Source organism: Neopsephotus bourkii, unplaced genomic scaffold (genome assembly GCF_033783945.1).
Source record: "Neopsephotus bourkii isolate Nb327-2 ecotype Australia unplaced genomic scaffold, CSIRO-AGI_Nbou_v1 NB_1749, whole genome shotgun sequence".
NCBI classification, from domain to species: Eukaryota; Metazoa; Chordata; class Aves; order Psittaciformes; family Psittacidae; genus Neopsephotus; species Neopsephotus bourkii.
Genome location: NW_026902223.1, coordinates 484,551 through 504,432, shown reverse-complemented (window position 1 = coordinate 504,432; position 19,882 = coordinate 484,551). Strand labels below are relative to the sequence as shown.

Here is a 19,882-nt window from a genome sequence, read left to right as displayed (position 1 = left end):
CACTGGGGTGACTGGAGGAGAGGCCAGTGTAAGGCCACTCAATGCTCTCTGTTATGGGTCACCCCCTGCCTTCTCCCAGGGCTCCCTCTCCCCAGGGGTTGCTCCCTGAGCCCCCCCAGCGCTCAGCCCCCCAGGTCTCTGCACTGCTCACAGGTGGGTGATGCCCTGATGCCGCTCACAGCACGGGCTGAGTCGGGGAGGTGCAGGCAGGGCTGGTGGCTGGTTCCCAGGCTGGCATCCCCTGACTCCGCACAGGCAGACCCCACCCGGCATCCCCCCAGCTCAGCGGGCTGCAGGATGACCCATGGGGTGCTCAGAGCTTGGGGACCAGGGTGTCCCTGGGGGCCAAGCACAGGAGAGTTCTGATCCCTGCTTTGGGGACATGGCGCTGATACCCAGCTGTATCCCACAGCAGACAGATGAGGCGGCACAGACAGACAGCCAGCAGCTACACTCCACAGATACCACAGACAAGCAGCAGCCCAAGAGGTTACACGTCTCCAACATCCCCTTTCGATTCCGGGACCCCGACCTGCGGCAAATGTTCGGCGTGAGTCCAGCCTCATCCAGCCACCCCCGTCCCCTGCTCTGCTCAGTGCTGCACCATGCATTTTCCCTGTCCCAAGGGCCCATCCTGCCAGCTCAAGGCGTGCCAAGCACTTTCATGGCGCTGCTGGCTGCTGCTCTGCAGGATTTGCACCCCAGTAAAGAGCTGGGCTTCTGGATCAAGCCTTGTGCATGGAGGTGGGGGGTACAGAGCCCTTGGCCCCCTCCCCTTGTCCGTTTCCCAGCCCTCACTGGGATTCAGAGCGGTGCAGGCTGAGGTTGTGGATGGTAGTCAGGTCCTGGGAAAGTCTTGGGAGGGTTGGGGCTCTCCCCTGCATGGCACCGGGGGTCCGCTGGCCTGGTCTGGTCTGGTCCCCACAGCAGCAGACCCCTGCCCCTGCGGTGCCCGGAGTGCGGGGCCAGGGGCTCTGAGTGCTCACCCTCTGCTCTCTGCTTGCAGCAATTTGGGAAGATTCTGGACGTGGAGATCATTTTCAATGAGCGGGGCTCCAAGGTGGGTGCTGCCCGCGGCCGGCGCTGCCACGGTGAGCCCGGGGAGGGTCCTGGCTCCTGAGCCCGCTCTCCCCTCCTCTCCTGCCCTGTGGGACCCAGGCACAGGGAACCCACCTTGGGGGGACCCAGCTCAAGCAGCCCCATCCCCTGCCCCGTGCCAGCGGGGGGCTGCGTGTGTGCTGCACCCCGGAGCCCGGCGGGAGGGGAGGGGAGGGCTCGGCTCGCTCTACCCCCTCTGTGTGTAGATGTCTCTGTTGTATCTTCCCTGCTTTCTGTGCCCCTCTCCCAGCCTCTTTTCCCAGCTCATGGGTGATGCTGGGGCCTCAGCAGGAGCCCTGCAGGGACCCCAGCCCAGGCTCTCCACCTCTGCACTGCGGCAGCCTCCTCTCCTGCGCCAGCTCTCCTGATTCACCCCCTCTCTCTCTCTGTCCCCGCACCCTCTCTCTGTCTCTCTCTGTCTCTTTCTTTCTCCTTTTCTCCTCTGCTCACAGGGTTTTGGGTTTGTAACTTTTGAAACTAGCACAGATGCCGACCGGGCACGGGAGAAGCTGAATGGCACCATCGTAGAGGGCCGGAAGATTGAGGTGCTCAGATAAGTGTGCTAGTGCCATGCCTGCGTGTGCTTGTGTCCCCTGCACCTGCCTGGGGCAGGGGATGCTTTGGGGTGGCTCTGGGCGTCACCCAGGGGAGGATTGCCCACCGCGTGCATGTGTCCCTGAGCGTGGCACAGGAGCATGTGTGCCCGCTGCAGGGAGGCCCTCACTTGGCACAAAGAGCAATTGGCTAAACCAACCTTCATGTACAGGGAGAGCTGGGGCCAGGGCTCTGGACGGGTTTTGCCAGTTACAGAGGGGTCTGGTGGACCCCAGCTCAGCCCCATGCCCACCATGCAGGGAGGATATGAGCTCTCTGCTCCGTGTGCTGTTCCCATCTCCCTGCACCTGAGAGGGAAGGATGCTGCACGGGAGTTGGGGTACTGCGTCCAGGAGGTGGGAAGCAGGGCAGCACAAACGCATCCTTCCTGTGCTGGGTGCAGGAGGCCTGTGCTGGCTGGGGTCCAGGCAGTGCTGCAGCAGGCAGGGCAGCTGGGGCAGGCTCGCCCCATGTCTCCCGTGCATCCTTCACTCCAGCACCTGAAGCAGCACCATCACATCAAGGGCAGCGGCACAGGCCCTGGACCACGGCCTCGCCAGCCCCGCTGCCCACAGGCGCTGAGCCCCCTCGCTCTCTCTGCAGGTGAACAACGCCACGGCCCGTGTCATGACCAACAAGAAGGTTGCCAACCCCTACACCAATGGTAAGGGCCAGCGCGAGGAGCGCAGGAGCTGAGGCCACAGGGGTGGGAGCTGTGGTCCCCCAGAGCCCCACTGGGGATAGGGGAGCACTGCGGGGAGGGTGCCCCCGGCCTCACCTTCTCTCCCTGCCCACAGGCTGGAAGCTGAACCCTGTGGTGGGAGCAGTCTACGGCCCCGAGTTCTACGCAGGTAATGGTGGGTTGGGGCCAACCCCGCTGCAGATCCACCTGAACACTGGCTCTGTGCTGTGTGCGAGCCCACCACTGCTCTGAGCATCCCCCAGCCCCTCACCCCGACACCCCCATGGGGCCATGTCCCAGGGTAGGAGTCAGGCTGTGGTGAGGGTGGGGGTCCCAGACATGTGCTGTCGGGAGCTGCAGCGAAAGCCCACCTCTGTTCCCTCCCTTTCCCCTGCAGTAACGGGGTTCCCGTACCCCGCCACGGGGACAGCCGTGGCCTATCGAGGGGCACACTTACGGGGGCGAGGACGCGCCGTCTACAACACGTTCCGTGCTGCACCACCACCACCCCCCATCCCCACCTATGGAGCGTGAGTACCAGGCGCCAGCACCTCGGGGTGCGGGGTCCCTTTGCTGCCCCTGCTCTAACCCTGCTGCCATCAGCGTGGGCACTGCTGGGCACTCACTTCAGGAATGGGCAGCAGCTCCATCAGCACCAGCCTGGCCTCAGGCTCTTGTGACCCCCCCAGGCTGCTGCCTCTTGGGGTGCCCCATGTGCTCACCAGCCTCCTGCACCCCAAAGGAGACTGTAACTCCAGCAGTGTCGGTTGGTTTAATGGGATGCTCTCCTGGCACGCACACAGCCACTGTGCTAGGCATAGCCACGGCAGGCTGTGGCTGCTCCCAACACTGATGATGCCCTGGACCCCTCCATCCCTGTGGCCTCTCCCCATGTGCCTGCCTGGGATGTGCCCTCACTGTGCCTGGGTGGGCACTGCTGGAAGCAGCTCCCCCCGTCACCCCGATCCCTGTGTGCCGGTGGCACAGCCCAGGTTCTGACCCCTCTGTGCCGGTGGCACAGCCCAGGTTCTGACCCCTCTGTGCCGGTGGCACAGCCCAGGTTCTGACCCCTCTGTGCCGGTGACACAGCCCAGGTTCTGACCCCTCTGTGCCGGTGACACAGCCCAGGTTCTGACCCCTCTGTGCCGGTGGCACAGCCCAGGTTCTGACCCCTCTGTGCCGGTGGCACAGCCCAGGTTCTGATGCCTCTGTGCCGGTGGCACAGCCCAGGTTCTGACCCCTCTGTGCCGGTGGCACAGCCCAGGTTCTGACCCCTCTGTGCCGGTGGCACAGCCCAGGTTCTGACCCCTCTGTGCCGGTGGCACAGCCCAGGTTCTGACCCCTCTGTGCCGGTGGCACAGCCCAGGTTCTGACCCCTCTGTGCCGGTGGCACAGCCCAGGTTCTGACCCCTCTGTGCCGGTGGCACAGCCCAGGTTCTGACCCCTCTGTGCCGGTGGCACAGCCCAGGTTCTGACCCCTCTGTGCCGGTGGCACAGCCCAGGTTCTGACCCCTCTGTGCCGGTGGCACAGCCCAGGTTCTGACCCCTCTGTGCCGGTGGCACAGCCCAGGTTCTGACCCCTCTGTGCCGGTGGCACAGCCCAGGTTCTGACCCCTCTGTGCCGGTGGCACAGCCCAGGTTCTACCCCTCTGTGCCGGTGGCACAGCCCAGGTTCTGACCCCTCTGTGCCGGTGGCACAGCCCAGGTTCTGACCCCTCTGTGCCGGTGGCACAGCCCAGGTTCTGACCCCTCTGTGCCGGTGGCACAGCCCAGGTTCTGACCCCTCTGTGCCGGTGGCACAGCCCAGGTTCTGACCCCTCTGTGCCGGTGGCACAGCCCAGGTTCTGACCCCTCTGCCTCATTTGCAGGGTCGTTTACCAGGACGGGTTCTATGGAGCTGAGATCTACGTAAGTGCTGCTGGGCCGGGTCTGTGCCAGGGCCAGGGGCAAACAGCACCAGGCGGCTTTGGGGAGGGCTCTGCCCCTGCCAGCCCCTGGGAAGGCAGCAGGAGTCCGGGTGCATGGGGACAGGCCATGGCAGGCAGGGTGGTGCCATGCAGGGTCCTGAGCCCCCTGCCAGCCCAATGCAGGGCCCACACTGAGGGATTTACAGCCCTGGTGCACTGTCTTACACCGGCCTTTAACCTCCGTCTTTACGAAGCCGTTGGCCGTGTTTCCGGCGGGGGGCTGGAGGGTTTCTCGCGCCTGACACCCCATTAAAGCCATCAGGAGGTGACGTTCTCTCCTCTGGAAATTAATGTGTTAAGGTTAATGTTGGGGAAAGGCCCTGGGGAACGGGGATGAGGCCGGCGTGTGCCTGGGGCCACCGGCTCCTCGCGGGGTCCCACCGGGGCAGTGTCAGGGGTGCCCAGCCCCTGATGCGGGCTCTTTCCGCTGCAGGGGGGTTATGCTGCCTACAGATACGCCCAGCCTGCAGCAGCAGCAGCAGCATACAGTGACAGGTAAGCACCGTGCACCGCGGGCATTGCTCCTACGCCAGCACCTTACCCGTGGGCTGAGGATGGAGCCAGGGGTGCTGAGGGTGCCCTGCTCCTGCCCCTGCTCTCCCCTGGGGCTCCGGGGGAAGAAGTGGGGTGACCGCAGGGGTCTCCCAGGCTCAGCAGTGGCCAGGCAGGGGCGGCTGCAGTGGGAACCGGGACCCCGATCCCAGTCGCTAACGCCCGCTGTTGTGTTTGCTCCCAGTTACGGCAGAGTGTATGCAGCGGCAGAACCTTACCACCACACCATTGGCCCCGCCGCCACGTACAGCATCGGCACCATGGTAAGAGCAGCCCTCGTGGCCTTTCTTTGCCTCCCAGCGCGAGCTGCGGCCCAGGGAGCCCGTGGGGAGTGGGTCAGGCACTGAGAGGGTGCAGGGCAGTGCTGCATGTGGGGTGCAGGATGGGGACCCCAGAGCTGGTGGCGGGAGCAGCACAGCCCCTGCCTGGCTCTGTCCACAAGCGAGGATGACCCCAGCCCTGCCCTTCACCCCACGTTTCCCATTACACCCAGCTGGTGGCAGTCCCACACTGTCCTGCCCACAAACATTGCTTCTGGGGGGCCCAGCTCTCCCCAGAGTCTTGCCCAGGGACCAGGACCCCTTTTCTTATCCCTGTGCCAGGGAGCATGCATGTGCACTGGTGCCTGCAGCCCACGGCTCTCAGCCAGCTCCACAACCAGCATCAAAGATGAAAAATCCCACTCATGTGGGATCTCAAAGCCAACCACTCCTTTTCTTCCTCTTTTTTAACCCCATGGCTGGGGCCAGGTTGCCGAGCACCCCTCAGCACCCCTCGGCACTCCTTGGCACCCAAGCAGCTGGCAGCAAGGGGCCGTGGCCCCGCTGGCCCATGGGATGTGCAGAACGGGGATGGGGATGGGGAAGGGCTCCGCAGTTGCTGGAGGTGGGAGCAGCCTGGCCACGGTGCTGCCGTGCTGGGGGCACCCTGCAGCCTCTGCCCCTGCACGGCACCAAGGCAGCACCCAGAGCCGTGCGGGAGCCTGGGCAGCACCGGAGCCCCTCAGCCCTGCCTGCCCCTCACATCCCAAGGACAGAAGTGATTCGGTGTCATTTGGCAAAAAGAAAATGAAATACAATAAAAAGGAAAAGGAGAAGGAAAGGAAAGGAAGAACTGGGCTCTGCCTCTCTCAAATACTGATTGGCTTTTTTTTCATCTTTGATGTTGCAGGCTAGTCTATACCGAGGAGGGTACAGCCGCTTCACTCCCTACTAGCAAGACAGACACAGCCCCTCCCACCACTAACACTGACCGCTCACTAGCACCAAACCCAACCAGGCAGCCAGAGCTGCGGCCGAGGCTCTGGAGGAACCACGGGGTGCCGGGGCTGGGGCTGGGGCACGGCCAGGCTCCCCTGAGCCGCGGTGCCCACAACCCGTAGGGTCACCTCGAGCTGCTCCACCCTGTCGCCTGCCCGGCTCTCCTGCATCATCTGCCTGCAGGGACATGGGGCAGCTCCTGTCCCCGCATCCCTGGGGTTCATGGGGAGCAGGGCCAGCCCTCGGCCCTGGTAGCACCCAGAGCCTGGGGGGTTGTGGGGTCCTCTTGTGGCTTCACCCTGACCTGAGCCCCAGGCAGGCACTGCCCTTGCTGGGGTGCAGAGGGCTCTTCCCCCTGCGAAGCCCAGGGGATGCTCGTGCAGGCACGGCGGGCATAGTGCCTATGGCAGCCCGAGGGGCATAGGCAAGAGAGGAGCCGGCAGGGGCTGCTGCATGTTCGGGGGCTGAGCCAGGCTGGGGCGCAGTGTGGGGCTGGGGGGGCCGGGATGGCATCGGCGTGGCCCCGGCCAGGCTGCCCCACGCGCGGCTCCAGTGAAAGACCTGCCTCTCTGTTTCTGTTGTAGTGAAACCGCGGCTGTTTCCTTCTGGGACCAGGAAGGGCAAAAAATCCACCCAAAACACACCCCAAAAAAATGAAAACTAAAAAAAATCAAAAGCAAAGCAACAAAAATAAAAAATAATAAAAAAAAAAGGCAAAGCGGCAGCAGCCACGTGAGAGCCCCAAATGTCCACACGGCCCGCGCGAGGAGTCCCGGCGGAGCCCGCGGCGAGCACGGTTGGACGCACGGACACACTGGAGGGGCCCCTCGCCCCGAGCCCGTCGCACGCAGGGGGAGCCGGCACTGCCCGAGCCGGGGTGTCCGGAGGGGCCTCGCCGCCCGGGCACGGCGCCTGGCACCACGTCTTCCTTCCAGCCCCGGCTCCGGGACTGTGCCGGGGTGGGAATCCAGCCTCGTGCTTCCTGAGCTGCCGGTCATCAGCGTGTCAAGTGTGCGAGGCCTCGGCTCCTGCGCGGAGCCCTTTGCTGAGGCGTTGCAGGGGACCAGCCCCTGCCTTTTAAAGGGAACTTTTGTTAAGAGGAGCTTCTTGCAACTCGCTTGTGATCCCCTTCCCCCTCCCTCCATCCCCTGGGGCTCCGATAGGAATGCCCCGACCCTGCTCCCGCTCCTGCCTGCTGCGTGGCACGGGACGTGCTCCTGCCTCCCCATCCCTGCCCAGGCCACTGGGACCCTGCCAGCCCTCGGAGCGGGGTCTTGGCCATTGCGTCGCCCAGGGCCAGACTGGCATCGCCTGTGGGGACCAGCCTGAGCCCCGGGGTCGGTCTGCAGCAGCCGGCACACTGGGGCAGAGCCCACCCCGGGGTGCAGCCCCATCCCGCCAGCCTTGCGCTCGGCCCCCCATGGCACCACTACTCCTCAAACCTCACTTTATAGTCTGCAAACACCCCAACGCTCCAGCAACGAGCTCCCCCTTTTCTATTCCCAGTGTACATAGCCCCGGCCGCCCCGGCCCCGTGCCCCTGCCCTGTACAAAGCTCCTTCCATCGCTGTACTGGCTTCTTCCTTACAGCAGCCCCTGTGCCGGCTGCCGGCGCGCAGGCTGGCACTGGCCCATCCTGTATGCTTCAAAGGTGTGACCATTCTAATAAACAGTATTATTATTATTATTATTATTACAAGGATTATTATTATTATTGAAATTATTAATAAAGATTTCTTTCTTCAACCAGGGCGGCTCAGGTTTTGACTGGCGCAGGGCCACGGCTGGCACGGTGGGTCTGGCTGTCCTGGCACACCTCTGGGCAGGCAAACGGGGGAACCCATTGGGGTGGGTTTGCCACAGTGAAGGAGCGGGGAGCGGGATGCAGGCACAGCAGGAGCTCACCCCTGGCCGTGCTGAGCCCTTCATTTTCCAAGCCTCAGCTAATTCACGTCAGAGCGAGCCCCCAGCGCGGGAGCAGCGGCTGAACGCTGACATATCCATTCTCCTGGGCAGGAGCCAGCGCTGTCTGTGGGCCGGGGCCGGTGCTCGGGGGAGCTGGGGATGGGTGACCCCGCTGCATGCGCGCTCCTGCGCCCTGCCTGCTCATCGCTTGCTCGCCAGCCTCTGAGGAAATGATTGCTGCTATAAACCTTGTCTCCTTCTCCGCAGCAGCCGTCAGGGGGGTGCTGCAGGCCGGCCCCAGCGGCGGCGCGGGCACGGCCATGGCGGATGGGGCAGCCCGCAGCGCTGAGCGTGGCAGCACCTGCACCGGGCTGCTCCCGAGGTGAGGAGATGTGGGGCTGAGAGAGATCTCAGGGCTGGTGTCCCCGGGCAGGAGCTGGCGGGCCCTGGGCAGCCCCCAGCAGTGAGGGCTGAGCCCAGCCATGGTGGGGGGAGAAGAGGGAGCCACCGAACCAGCTGGCCTAAAAGGATGCCAGAGAGGGACTCATCCTCAGGGACTGCAGCGATGGGACAAGGGGTGACAGGTTTAAACTGAAACATGGGAAGCTCAGGGTAGGTGTAAGGAAGTTCTTTACTGCAAGGGTGGGGAGGCCCTGGCACAGGTTGCCCAGAGAACTGGGGACTGCTCCATCCCTGGCAGTGTTCAAGGCCAGGCTGGACAGAGCCTCGGGTGACATGGTCTGGTGTGAGGTGTCCCTGCCCATGGCAGGGGGTGGAACTGCATGATCTCAAGGTACCGTCTGACCTAAACCGTCCCACGGTTCTATGAGAGCCCACAGCCGCCCCACCAGCACAGAGGAGACACAGACATGGGGCCGCACCACGTTTGCTTTTAATGCCCGTCTCTGCTGGTGCCCGGCGCTGGTGCAGAGTAGATCAACACCAGCCGCCCCCAGAGCTGCGGGTCCACGGGCAGCTCGCTGTGCAGCACCGGCTCCACCAGCAGCTCCAGGCGGCAGGACTGCCCCGCCGCCGGCCGCGGCACCGCCAGCCCCACGGCACGGTACAGGCAGGCGTGCGCCAGCCCCAGGAGCTGCGGCGCCGTCTGGCCCTGGCGGCAGCGGGCGCCCTGGCTGAAGATGCGGAACCAGCTGGCCTGGCCGGGGGGGAAGGCCCAGCGCAGGGTGAGGCTGAGCGAGAGCTGCTCCGCCGCGGGACCCTCCTGCCACCAGAGCTGCGAGGCCACCAGGCTCTGCACCTGCGGCGGGGCGGCCGCCACGCTGGCTGCATCCAGCACCTGCCGGGGGAACCGCGGCTCCATCAGAGGCAGGGCTGGGGCAGCAGCCGGGAGCCCCGCCAGCAGCAGGGCAGGCACTCACCCGGAGCTCCCCGAGGAGGCAGGAGAAGGGCACCTCCTGCGGGCTGGGCTGCTGGCGGGACACGAGCAGGGAGAGGTCTCGCAGGCTGCAGTCTTGAAGATCCAGCTCGTAGCACCTGAGGGCAAAGGGGCAGAGCAGGCACGGTGCCAGGGGAGCCCTGGGGTGCCTGTGCCTACCCGTGGGTGCCAGAGGCGCGCTCACCGGCTGGTCCAGCCATGGGAGCCACTGTTGCAGGAGGCAAGCAGCTTGGCGAGGCCAGGTGGTGGTGCTGGGAGGAACCGGGGGTGATGACGGCCACTGGGCTCTATTGGAGGGAGTGGGACCAGGGCTTGAGGGTCTGAGCTGGTCCCATGACCCCATGCCACCACCATGCAGTGGGTGCTTGCTACGGAGAGCATAGGAAGAGGTAGGGTCCTCACCAGGCAGGGGGGTGACATTGCCCTCATGGCAGGTCCCCGAGTCCCACGTGGTGAGCTCCAGTGCAACAGTAAACTCGGTGTGTGGCCCCTCGAGCTTGTAGAGCGAGGTCAGGAAGAGCTTGGGGGGCGCCGGCATCTGTAAAGAGAAAAGGCTGATGACCCCAGATCCACCCAGAGAGAGACAGAGAGAGAGAGAGGAGAGAGACAGAGAAGATGCATCTGGTTAGGTCTGCTGGGCAGTGCGGGCAGAGCCCTGCAGCACGCTCCCACGTGCAGCATGCCATGCCAGCCCAGCACTGAGAAGGCGATGAGGGCCTTCACCCGCAGCTCACCGGATGGCCACATGCTCCTCGCCGGCAGGGATGATCCCCTGCAGCCTCAGGGAGCTGCCACCGCACCAGGCATCCTGCAGGCAGCAGCTTGTGCTCAGCCTGCCTTCGTGCTCCGGGTAGAGGGGCTGCACCTCCTGTGCACTCAGGTCATACCAGGGCCCGGCCTCTTCCACCTGCAGGACAGGGCGAGCTGGGCCGGGGGGGGAGCCGGGAGAAGGGACACCCCTGCACCGCCCACCCCTGCCCAGCTGGAGCCAAACGATCACCCTGCACCCACCTTCCCCTCCAGGAACCTGCTGGTGCCCATGCCCAGGCTGAAGGAGGTGGCGAGCGGCAGAGTGCAGACACTGTGTGTGAGCAGGTACTCAGCCAGCAAGGCCCAGAACCTGGAGGGAAAGGCATGGATCAGAGCAGAGACTGCCAGCTACGGCCACTGCCCCAGCACGGCCTCACCAGCACATCCTGGGCAGCAGCCATGGTCTCCTGCAGCCCCACCCCACTGCCCTGCATCCCGGAGTGCTCTGGCCCCATCTCCCCTCTCCTCCCCCCAGCTCTGAGCCTCCCTCACTTGTTCTCATTGTGCAGGAAGTTTTCTTCTCCCAGGTGCTCGTAGACCCAGCCGGGAGCGAAGATGGCAGCGGAGAGGCCGTGCTGGCGGATCAGGCGCAGCGACTGCAGGGACAAGCAGTGAGCAGCGTGGCAGAGGCAGCCCTGCACTGCGGGAGGCAGAGGGTCCCTGCACGCCCACCTTGTTGGTGTCAAAGCCACCACTGATCACATCACCACGGGCAAAGACATCGATGCCAACATAGACATCAGTTTGGCGCAGGCCGGCTAGCGCGCGCGTGCGCTCCAGGTGCTCTTCCTTCCAGTTGTAGTTGGTGAACAGCCCATCACAAGCATCAAAGAACACCCTGTGGACGAGGGTCAGTGCAAGTTCCTGCAGACCGCCCCTCCAGGGGCTGTGCAGGCCATGTGCTGCGCCCTGGGTTTGGGGTGGGCTCAGGCCCCTACCCAGTGTCAGTTCCACTCAGATAAGGTGGTGGGGCAGGGCCCAGCCTCACCTATTGTCCTGGTTGAGCTCATTCTGCCACTTCAATGTGCCGTTCTGCAGGACACTGTCATACCAGATCACCAGGCCCCCAGGCACGGCGCTGTGGACCTGTGCGGTCAGGTGCCGCAGGAAGGGGGGCAGGTTCTTCACCGCTGCTGCCTGCGGGAGAGAGCAGAGCCAGGTCAGCGTGGGGCAGTGAGACCAGCAGGGCGCTGGGGGTGGGCCGGGGACTGCAGCTCACACTCAGCGTGTTCTCCATGTTGACCAGCCAGCCATCGAAGCGGTAGTGCTGGGCAATGCGCGCCAGCTGCTCGCTCACAGCACGGGATGCCTCTTCCCCACCAGCCAGGAACGACTCACACAGCTTCTCCCCGTCCGTCCACTCCGTGATGAACGTGCCTGGGGACATGGTGAGACCAGGGTCAGCCACTGAGGCACCTCAGCAAAGTCACTGCATGCCCGGGCCTCATCCTGCAGCTTCCAGCCCTGCAGCCGGCCCTGCCTCACCCAGCACCAGGACGCCATTCCGGTGCGCCGCATTGGTCCAGCACACGGGTGGGATGGTGACAGTGTGGTGGCTGAAGTAGACGAAGATGTCGATGTACCGCCAGTGGTAGAAGACGTAGGGGTTGCTTGTGGCTGAACCCTGGATGAACCTGCAGGCAGCGAGAGGAGTCTTGGGCATGGTGAGAAGGACGCTGGCAATGGCTGCAGGGCTGGGCAGGAGCCTGACTCCCAGCCCAGGAGCTGCGCAGAGCTGGAGCACTGAGTTACCCCGCAGACCCCAGCTGGGGCTGGCCTGAGCAGGGTCACGGTGCTCCATCCCCAGACCCCTCCGGCCCTGCCCGGGGCAAACAAATCACGCAGAAACAGAGCAGGTTTGCGGTGTTGGGCCTCGCTGCCACATGCCCCGCACCCAGCACGTACCTGTCCTCCAGGTACCCGCCACGCATGTCATGGCACACCAGCGTCCGGGGCCTCTTGCTGTGGAGCGGGGGCTGGCGCTTGGCCAGCTGCACAGTGCACACGTTGAAGTCGTCGTTGCCAGCGGGCTGCCAGGACAGCAGCTCCTCCAGGCCAGACAAGAAGAAGCTGACAGGCTCTGTTGTCTTGGTGTCAAAGTGCCTCGCTGGGGCGGGGGGGCAGAGGACAGGGTCAGCGGGAAGCGCTGCCCGGGCGGCTCGGTACCGGTACCGGCACCGGCAGCGCGGATCAGGGCTGCTCCCTCACCTGGCAGGGGCTGCGGGCGGGTGCTGATGGTATCGTGCAGGACCGTGGTTCCCCGGGACTCCGCCGCCGGCTGGAAGCTGCCCGGGCAGGAGGTGAGGGACGGGCAGCGCCAGAGCCACCGCCGGGCCGGGCCGGGCCGGGCCAGCACCGCGGCCAGCGCCCGCCGAGCCCAGCCCGGAGCTCGGTCCCAGCCCCGAGCCCAGCGCCGAGCCCTGGCCCGACCCCCCCCCGCACCTCCGCCGCCGCCGCCCGGACCGCTCCTCCTCGCCCGGCTCCTCCGCCCCGTCCCCCGGCCTCTTTCCGCGCCGCCCGGGCCCGTCCTGCGCCTCCGCCATAGCCCTGCCGCTGCTGCCGCCGCTGCCGCCCGGCCCCGCTCTGCCGGAGGCGCGGCCGAAGGAGCTCCGCCCGCCCCCGGCCCCAGCGCCCAGCCCTGTCCCGGGGTGGAGCGAGTGGCCCGCGATGGGGCTTGTGTCCGGGTATGGGGGTGTGCGGGCAGGGCTTGTGTCCGGGTACGGGGGTGTGCGGGCAGGGCTTGTGTCCGGGTACGGGGGTGTGCGGGCAGGGCTTGTGTCCGGGTATGGGGGTGTGCGGGCAGGGCTTGTGTCCGGGTATGGGGGTGTGCGGGCAGGGCTTGTGTCCGGGTATGGGGGTGTGCGGGCAGGGCTTGTGTCCGGGTATGGGGGTGTGCGGGCAGGGCTTGTGTCCGGGTATGGGGGTGTGCGGGCAGGGCTTGTGTCCGGGTATGGGGGTGTGCGGGCAGGGCTTGTGTCCGGGTATGGGGGTGTGCGGGCAGGGCTTGTGTCCCGGTACGGGGGTGTGCGGGCAGGGCTTGTGTCCGGGTATGGGGGTGTGCGGGCAGGGCTTGTGTCCCGGTATGGGGGTGTGCGGGCAGGGCTTGTGTCCCGGTATGGGGGTGTGCCGCTTGTCCCGTCGGGGTGTGCGGCGGGCTTTGTGGGGTGGGGGTGTGCGCAGGGCTTGTGTCCGGTACGGGGGTGTGCGGGCAGGGCTTGTGTCCGGGTATGGGGGTGTGCGGGCAGGGCTTGTGTCCGGGTATGGGGGTGTGCGGGCAGGGCTTGTGTCCGGGTATGGGGGTGTGCGGGCAGGGCTTGTGTCCCGGTACGGGGGTGTGCAGGCAGGGCTTGTGTCCGGGTATGGGGGTGTGCGGGCAGGGCTTGTGTCCCAGGGTGCGCCATGCGTGCCGGGCTGGGCTGTTTGTCCTGCGGGCAGGGCCACGCGTCCCAGAACAGAGCGTGTGTGCTGGCAGGGGACATGTGTCCCGATATGGGCTGTGTGTGCTGGAACAGGATCGCGTGTCCGCAGATGTACTGTGTCCTGGGATGAGATACCTATCCCAGGGTGCGACATTTATCCTAGAGCGAGTCCCACTGCACAGGCTGGAACAGGGCTGGTACCTCTGCTGGTGGCCATCCCCTGAGGCAGCCTTTCCCTCCCCTCCTGCCGTGTGCCAGCAGTACCAGCAGCACCAGCCCTGCCGGGGGCCTACTAATGCTGTGGGGCTTTGCCCCCGCCATGGGGCTGGGCCATGAGCAGGGTCTCTGCCAGCCCCACAGGGCCAGCAGCACTGGGGCTGAGGCACCAGCAGCCCTTGATGGAATGACCAGCCTCACCTGGACCCCACTCACCACCCGCCCCGGGGCTGGAGCACTATTTAAGCTCAGCCCTGAGCATTTCTTCTTTCCCCTGCTGTGACAGGAGCATGGTGGTCTTCAGCTGCAGCTCTGCTCTGCCCAACACAGACCCACAGATCCAGCCCCTGGCCCCAGCTTGCCTTCAGACCTGCCTCATCACCAGGTACTTCACAGGTCATTGAGACTCTTGGTAAACCCAACCATCACCCCCAGCTTCCCCTGCTCATGGGTCTGTTACTGTGCTCAGCTCCCAGCCCTCAGAGAGCTGCTGCACTTCGGAGCCTGGCTCAGGCCACCCTGGCTCTCCAGGGATGCTCTGCCCTTCCTGTTCACAGCACCAGGACAGCCCATGACTCTCAGGGTGCCCCTGCACTGTGGGAGCAGGAATTTGCCCTGAGCCGCTTGCAGCCTCCACATGCAAAGCAAGAGGACACACAGAAAGTGTGAGTAGAACTGGAAATGATGGGGTGTTTAATGTTTCAAGCTGTACAGAGGGAGGGGGGCAGGATGCTGCCCTGGGCCCTACTCTGCTCCTGCACCTGCAGCAATACAAAGTCTGGGCAGCAGATAACATAACTGAAGAGGAAGCGGCTCAGGCCAAAGGCCCTGCACCCAGGGCTGCCCGGGGAGCCAGCACCCCCCAGCAGTGCTGGTACCAAGCAGAGGCCGCGGTGGGAGGAGCTGTGATGGGGCTTGTGGAGGGGCACTGCTGCAATCTGCATGGGGGAAGCGTTAGCTCAGAGGGTGCCCAACGTCCACGTGGCTGGGACCCAGCTCTGTGGAAAGGAAGGGGGCCCTTAGTGGTTTTATTGCCTTCCCTGCTGGGTGCTGAGCACCCTCTGCCCTCTTCCAGGATTAGATGCCTGCAGAGCGGGGCACAGTACAAGGGAGCAAGGGAGGAACACGGTGCACGTCTGCCTCACCAGCAGTCAAACCCGTTCTGCTGGTGTCAGCTCAGGCTCTGTCCCAGCAAACCCAGCTCTGGAGCAGGCACAGGAGGGGATGAGCTCCCTGCCTGCACCCAGTGTACAGCTGCCTCCTGACTCTCCAGTGCAGCAGAGGCTGGAAACGGCTCTGCCTCCTCGAGGTTCCTTCGATGGGCCTCAAGGAGCTGCGGTGGGGATGTTCACACGCTGGGGGTAGTGGCACGTGTATGGGCAAACAGCTAACAGCAGTGGCATGCCCAGGGTGAGGGATGGCAGGGGCTCCTCGGACACCTGCCCCAGGGCAGGAGGAGCAGGGGGCCCCCGAGCGCTCAGGGGTCCCCACTGTACTTGATGAGGTGGCCGCTGAAGGTGATGTAGGTGTCGTACTCGTCACTGAAGACTGCGTTCTCACGCTCACCCTTGTAGAGCCGCACCCAGACCTCGTCCTGCTCCTGCAGATCCAGCATGATGCTTTGGCTCTGCATGATGCTGCGGTCGCTCACCTGGGCATAGAGGATCACCACCTCCACCCCGTTGCGCATGATGTGCAGGTACGTCTCCTTCTGGTTCCAGGTGTGCACGTTGAGGCTGAAGTAGTAGATCCCAGGGACGTAGCAGTAAAACTTGCCCGTGAACATGCTGAAGTGGTCATAGAGGTTGACGAACTCCGTGTCGAAGATGAGGGTCTGGTAGTAGTCATTGCTGTGCAGGGGTTTCTTGCGGCCCACCGAGAAGGCAGCGTAGTGGCTCTTGCATCGCTCTCCTGGGGCGCCCATGCTGCCCTTCTGGCCCTTGGGCCCTGCGTGGCCCCTGCTGCCGGCCACCCCTGTCTTGCCAAACTTGCCCTGCACGCCTCGCTCGCCGCGGTCCCCCTTCTCACCTGGCCAAAGCAGGAGGGACGGGTGCGTGTTCAGAGGTTAGCGGCACACCTAAACCCAGAGCCTTTGTGTGACAGAAAGGGACGGGGGCAGCAGGGACCCCCCAACCCCCTCCCTGGGCACCAGAGCAAACTTCTTGCCCCCAGTTTGTGCGAGGCCAGCACTGGGAGCCCAGCTCTGCACTGCGATGGTGCTGCCAGGCCAGGCTGGTGGTACCCCCTAGCATGGAATGCCTGGGTGGCAGATTTGGCTGTGGGCAGTGGTGCAGCAGTGGGGGGGTTGCCAGCAGCCCTCACCTTTCAGGATGGTCACGTTGATCTGAGGCAGGGGCTGGTACTGGGGATGGTAAAAGCGCTGGTTGGGCTGCTCACAGCAGTGAACGCAGCGGCGCTGCAGGGGCATCTCCTGGGCACTGCTGACCTGCTGCTCCTGCATGGCCCTGTGGAGGGCAGAAAGCAAAGAGCAGTGGGGAGCTATGGGGTGCTGAGGCCCTTTGCAGTGCCAGGACTGCCATGGGCCCCACTGCCAAACGCCCTTCCCCTGGGATCCCCTCACCTGGCAGCATGGTGCTGGGACGGTGCCTCTGTGGGGTCCATCTCCAAACGCCGGTCAGGGCTGGGTCTGGTCTGGCTGCCCACAGGGGAGGGCAGCAGCAGGCAGGAAAGCAGCAGGACACCAGGCACCCAGAGCCCCTCCATGGCAGAGCCCTGTGAGGTGCCAAGGCCGGCTCAGGGGCCAGTGAGGGATGCTGCAGGGATGCCTGGCCCTGGCTATGCCCTGCTCTGTCCCAGCACAGAACCCAGAGGATGGTGCAGCCCCAGGCAGGGCACAGCTGCCCTTCCAGCCCCAAAACACTGCTCTCCAGCAGCCTCCTCCCCAGCAGAGCCTGCAGCGCAGTCACTGCATCCCTTGCAGCTGCAGGGACCATCTGTACCTAAATAGCTGCATTAGCTGGGCCGTGTACCTCTGTGATGCTCCAGTGAGCACGTGGGAGACCCATGTTTGGGCAGTGCAGGGGCTCTGGGCTCGCAAACAGGCTGAGACATGAGGCCATGCAGCCCCTGGCATGCACAGAAGAGGGAATTACCTGGGAAGCCAAGGGTGCAGCAGAGCAGCAGCCCCTGTCTGACTGTCCAAGCGCTGCTGCTCCTCCCCAGCCTGGCTTCAGATGCCTCCCATGAATGCCCGAGAGCAGCAACGTGGAGTGTCAGCATCCGAAATAAAAGCTACAGGCAGCTCCAAATGGCATGGGAGACTGTCGGGTGCAGCCCTGACTGTGTGTGGCACCCCAACCCCAGGGAGGGTGCCGCATCCCTCCTGCCCCACAGCGTGCAAGGGTGTCCGCAGCACAGGCTGCACAGACCCTATGAAAGGGGCTCCTGTGCCCCAGGACCTGCCAGCCCTTGCTCTGAGGGCTGCAGAGATAAGACCCACTTCTCTGTAGACGTGGGTGTGGGCTGGGAGCTGGCCCACACGGGGAGAAACCTCCCTGGGAGCCCACATCCTGCATGGGGCCAGAACTAATATTTGTATTTACCAGTAGCCGCTGGCACCGTGGCCCAACCCCGGCAGCTCCCTTGCCCTTCCCTGCCTTATCACAGCCGCATCCGCTCCTAGCACCAGCACCTCACCCTGCAGCCCCAAAGGCGCCAGGACAGCCATGGCCAAGCACCATGGGGCACTGCGCAGCCGGTTGGCATCTGAGGCAGTGGCAGGGTGCAACCGGCCGGGCAGAGGGCCCTGCACAGTACAGCCTGTGCTCTGGGGATGGGCCAGGGCCTTGGGAAGGATCCTGCTGTTTGGGTGAGCACCCGCTCTGTGAGCACCAGGGTCGCCGGTCAGTAATAGCCAGGCTGGCAGCCGCAGGGCAGGGGTTACTGATGTCCCCAGGTGTGTGGGGAGCCGGCACGCTCCAGCAGTGGGTGTGGAGGGCGTCCGAGGCCAGGATGGATGCCAGGCCTATGAGTCACCTGCACTGGGGCTGGGAAGAGGCAGAGGGATGGGGAAAGGCTCCAAAGGGCTTTCCCACTGCTCGCACCCCCTGCGAAGGGCCTGTCCCCTCACATGCTTCCCAGGTGCCTGTGTGCCCACCACCTCTCTCTCATCCTGGCTGGTGTCCTGCTGCTGGGTATGAGGACAGCAGGGCTGTGGGTACCACGCATGGGTGTCCTGGCACCTCGTCTTCCCTGGCCTGGTGCCTGCCCGTGCTCAGCTCTGCGGGCAGGGGAGAAGCAGATCCATGGACAGAAGCACAGAGGGGGCAGTCGGGGGCTTGTGAGCAGATACCATCCTGCACAGCCTGAGCCCTGGCTCTCTTTACCCCGCTTGGCCTCCAGCTGTGCCAGCCACATGCGAGAGACCGTGGCAAGCAGCCTGTGACCCTCCCTCAGCTCTGGGACCATCAAAACACATTCCCCTGGGACCCAAAGCAGGCTCAACCCTGGGGGAAACGCAGCTTTGCAGGGAACTGCTCCACAAGGAGAAATCTGTCACCAGGAAATTCCCGCCAAGAAAAGCAGCTTCCCAGACTGCCACAGGGCTGGAAATGGAGGCAGCCGTGCTGTGTGTGTATGGGACTGGCACAGTGCCATCATGGCCATGGTGCAGTCACCAGAAGCGTGCAGGGGTCCTCTGCACCTCGCAGGCACGTGGGGCAGAAGCTGCCTGCACCGGCATACCCGGTCCTGCGGGAGGGACAGGTTTTCCTGCTGGGGTTGGATGATCTCCAGGGTCAGTTCGGAGGATTTAAATTCAGGGACTGCAAATCAAAACATCCTGAAATACATTGCAGGCAGCCATAAGGACCGGGATGAAACAAGAGCAAACCCGGGAGAGGGATGAAGGGCTCAGCGGGCCCTGGGTGCTCACCTCACCCTCCCCAGGCCCCAGCAGCAGAGCCGGGACACGTCTGGGGTTGTGTTGCTGGGGTTCACCCCCCGCCTTCTGCTGCAGCAGCTGGAATGGTTGCAGAGCCGTTTGCACGTTGCAGCAGTGCAGGCCCAGCAGGCAGGAGGGTGGGAGTGAAGGACCGTGGCGTGGTTGTGACCCTCCAGCACCCACAGCACCTGTGATACGTGCTTGAGTGCACCTTGCACCCACCGTGTCCCCCTTGGCATGCCTGGGGCTGCTCAGCCATGGGTTTGACTGCTCATGGGGATGGGTTTTTGGGGTACATGGTGCTGTGGGTCGGCCTGTGCCCCCACAGGATGGTCCCTGTGGTCCCCACCACCTCTTAGCTCGACTGACCGGACTTGAGGGGTTCTGGACGTGCCCTGGAGCACCCATGGGCCTGGCGAGGCAGAGCCGCCTCCTGCGTGGTACCGCAGATGGGTACAGCGAGGTAGGGCGCTGGTCCCCAGCCTGCAGGGTCCCCCCGAGCCTGCCGCCAACCTACCTCCGGGGCAGGGCTGCTCCTCCCGGCGCTGCCGTCCCTTCCCTAGAGCATCCCCCCGCACCGCCCCGCGGCTCGGCTGCCTCCCGCTCCCGCGGCCCCGTTTCCTCCTTCGGCCCGGGCGGAAATGCACTTTCTGGAGAGCGGAGGCGGCGGCGAGGAGCGGGACGGGACAGGATGGGACAAGATGGGACGGGAGGAGCGGAACGGGGCGCGCAGCCCTCCCTCGCCAGCCGCGTTAACCATGTGCGCTCCTGGCAGCACCGGGCTCGCAGCCACGACCGGCGCTGGTCCGAGGGCAGGGGACGGGGGCGGCATGGGGGCTGCTCTGCGGGGCAGGACCCTGCCCCACTCCGGAACACCCACCTGCCGCTTCCCAGCCCTGGGGGCACGGAGGCTCGCCCAGCCCCAGCCGGGAACCGGCCCTTTGCGGACGGCCGCGGACAACGGGTACACAGGGGTGTCCCGGGCTCGTCCCCGCAGCCCGGCACCGGGAGACACGGGGCGCGGCCGCAGGAACTGCGGGCTGGTGCCCGGGTGCACCGCGGACTGCAGCGGGGTTCCGCC

The 19,882-nt window shown here is 65.0% G+C and overlaps 3 protein-coding genes across 19 annotated transcripts in view; 1 reads left to right on the top strand and 2 right to left on the bottom strand.

The window, feature by feature from the left end:
- The window catches only part of RBFOX3 (RNA binding fox-1 homolog 3), a 137,941-nt gene extending 130,043 nt beyond the window's left edge, over positions 1 to 7,898 (top strand). For 13 of the 16 annotated variants that reach the window (XM_061377358.1, XM_061377360.1, XM_061377371.1 and 10 more), the window contains 10 exons: positions 413 to 550; positions 1,007 to 1,060; positions 1,551 to 1,643; positions 2,296 to 2,356; positions 2,490 to 2,543; positions 2,772 to 2,904; positions 4,243 to 4,282; positions 4,775 to 4,836; positions 5,078 to 5,156; positions 6,064 to 6,728. In XM_061377358.1, the coding sequence (XP_061233342.1) occupies positions 413 to 550; positions 1,007 to 1,060; positions 1,551 to 1,643; positions 2,296 to 2,356; positions 2,490 to 2,543; positions 2,772 to 2,904; positions 4,243 to 4,282; positions 4,775 to 4,836; positions 5,078 to 5,156; positions 6,064 to 6,108 (759 nt within the window). In that variant the 3' untranslated portion in view covers positions 6,109 to 6,728. The other 3 variants (XM_061377364.1, XM_061377362.1, XM_061377369.1) reach the window with 3 other exon arrangements.
- Positions 7,899 to 8,892: 994 nt separating this feature from the next.
- On the bottom strand, positions 8,893 to 12,811 carry ENGASE (endo-beta-N-acetylglucosaminidase). The gene is made up of 14 exons (XM_061376904.1): positions 12,706 to 12,811; positions 12,472 to 12,548; positions 12,169 to 12,370; positions 11,749 to 11,897; positions 11,483 to 11,640; positions 11,252 to 11,400; positions 10,936 to 11,101; positions 10,756 to 10,859; positions 10,465 to 10,573; positions 10,188 to 10,360; positions 9,856 to 10,007; positions 9,638 to 9,740; positions 9,437 to 9,551; positions 8,893 to 9,354 (listed from the first exon to the last, which is right to left on the bottom strand). Exons 1-14 carry the CDS (start codon positions 12,804 to 12,806, stop codon positions 8,950 to 8,952), a joined length of 2,163 nt encoding a protein of 720 aa, XP_061232888.1. The 5' UTR covers positions 12,807 to 12,811; the 3' UTR covers positions 8,893 to 8,949.
- A 2,235-nt stretch (positions 12,812 to 15,046) lies between these two features.
- On the bottom strand, positions 15,047 to 19,492 carry C1QTNF1 (C1q and TNF related 1). Of its 2 annotated transcripts, XM_061376906.1 has the most exons (5): positions 19,319 to 19,492; positions 17,012 to 17,150; positions 16,480 to 16,631; positions 16,221 to 16,363; positions 15,047 to 15,926 (listed from the first exon to the last, which is right to left on the bottom strand). In XM_061376906.1, the coding sequence occupies exons 3-5, from the start codon at positions 16,620 to 16,622 to the stop codon at positions 15,376 to 15,378; spliced, it is 837 nt and encodes a 278-aa protein (XP_061232890.1). In that variant the 5' UTR covers positions 16,623 to 16,631; positions 17,012 to 17,150; positions 19,319 to 19,492; the 3' UTR covers positions 15,047 to 15,375. The 2 variants fall into 2 exon arrangements, with proteins under 2 accessions (XP_061232890.1, XP_061232889.1); XM_061376905.1 differs by lacking the exon at positions 17,012 to 17,150.
- Positions 19,493 to 19,882: the final 390 nt, after the last annotated feature.

Excerpts from the sequence above, each read along its gene's own strand:
- ENGASE (XM_061376904.1), bottom strand. The coding sequence starts at position 12,806 with ATGGCGGAGGCGCAGGACGGGCCCGGGCGGCGCGGAAAGAGGCCGGGG. Across the intron at positions 11,401-11,482 it reads ACATGGAGAACACGCTGAGT|GCAGCAGCGGTGAAGAACCT; the intron begins GTGAGCTGCAGT and ends TCTCTCCCGCAG. Across the intron at positions 9,741-9,855 it reads CAATGTCACCCCCCTGCCTG|AGCCCAGTGGCCGTCATCAC; the intron begins GTGAGGACCCTA and ends TCCCTCCAATAG.
- C1QTNF1 (XM_061376906.1), bottom strand. The coding sequence starts at position 16,622 with ATGGAGGGGCTCTGGGTGCCTGGTGTCCTGCTGCTTTCCTGCCTGCTG. Across the intron at positions 16,364-16,479 it reads TCCCAGCACCATGCTGCCAG|GGCCATGCAGGAGCAGCAGG; the intron begins GTGAGGGGATCC and ends TGCCCTCCACAG. Across the intron at positions 15,927-16,220 it reads CAACGTGACCATCCTGAAAG|GTGAGAAGGGGGACCGCGGC; the intron begins GTGAGGGCTGCT and ends TGCTTTGGCCAG.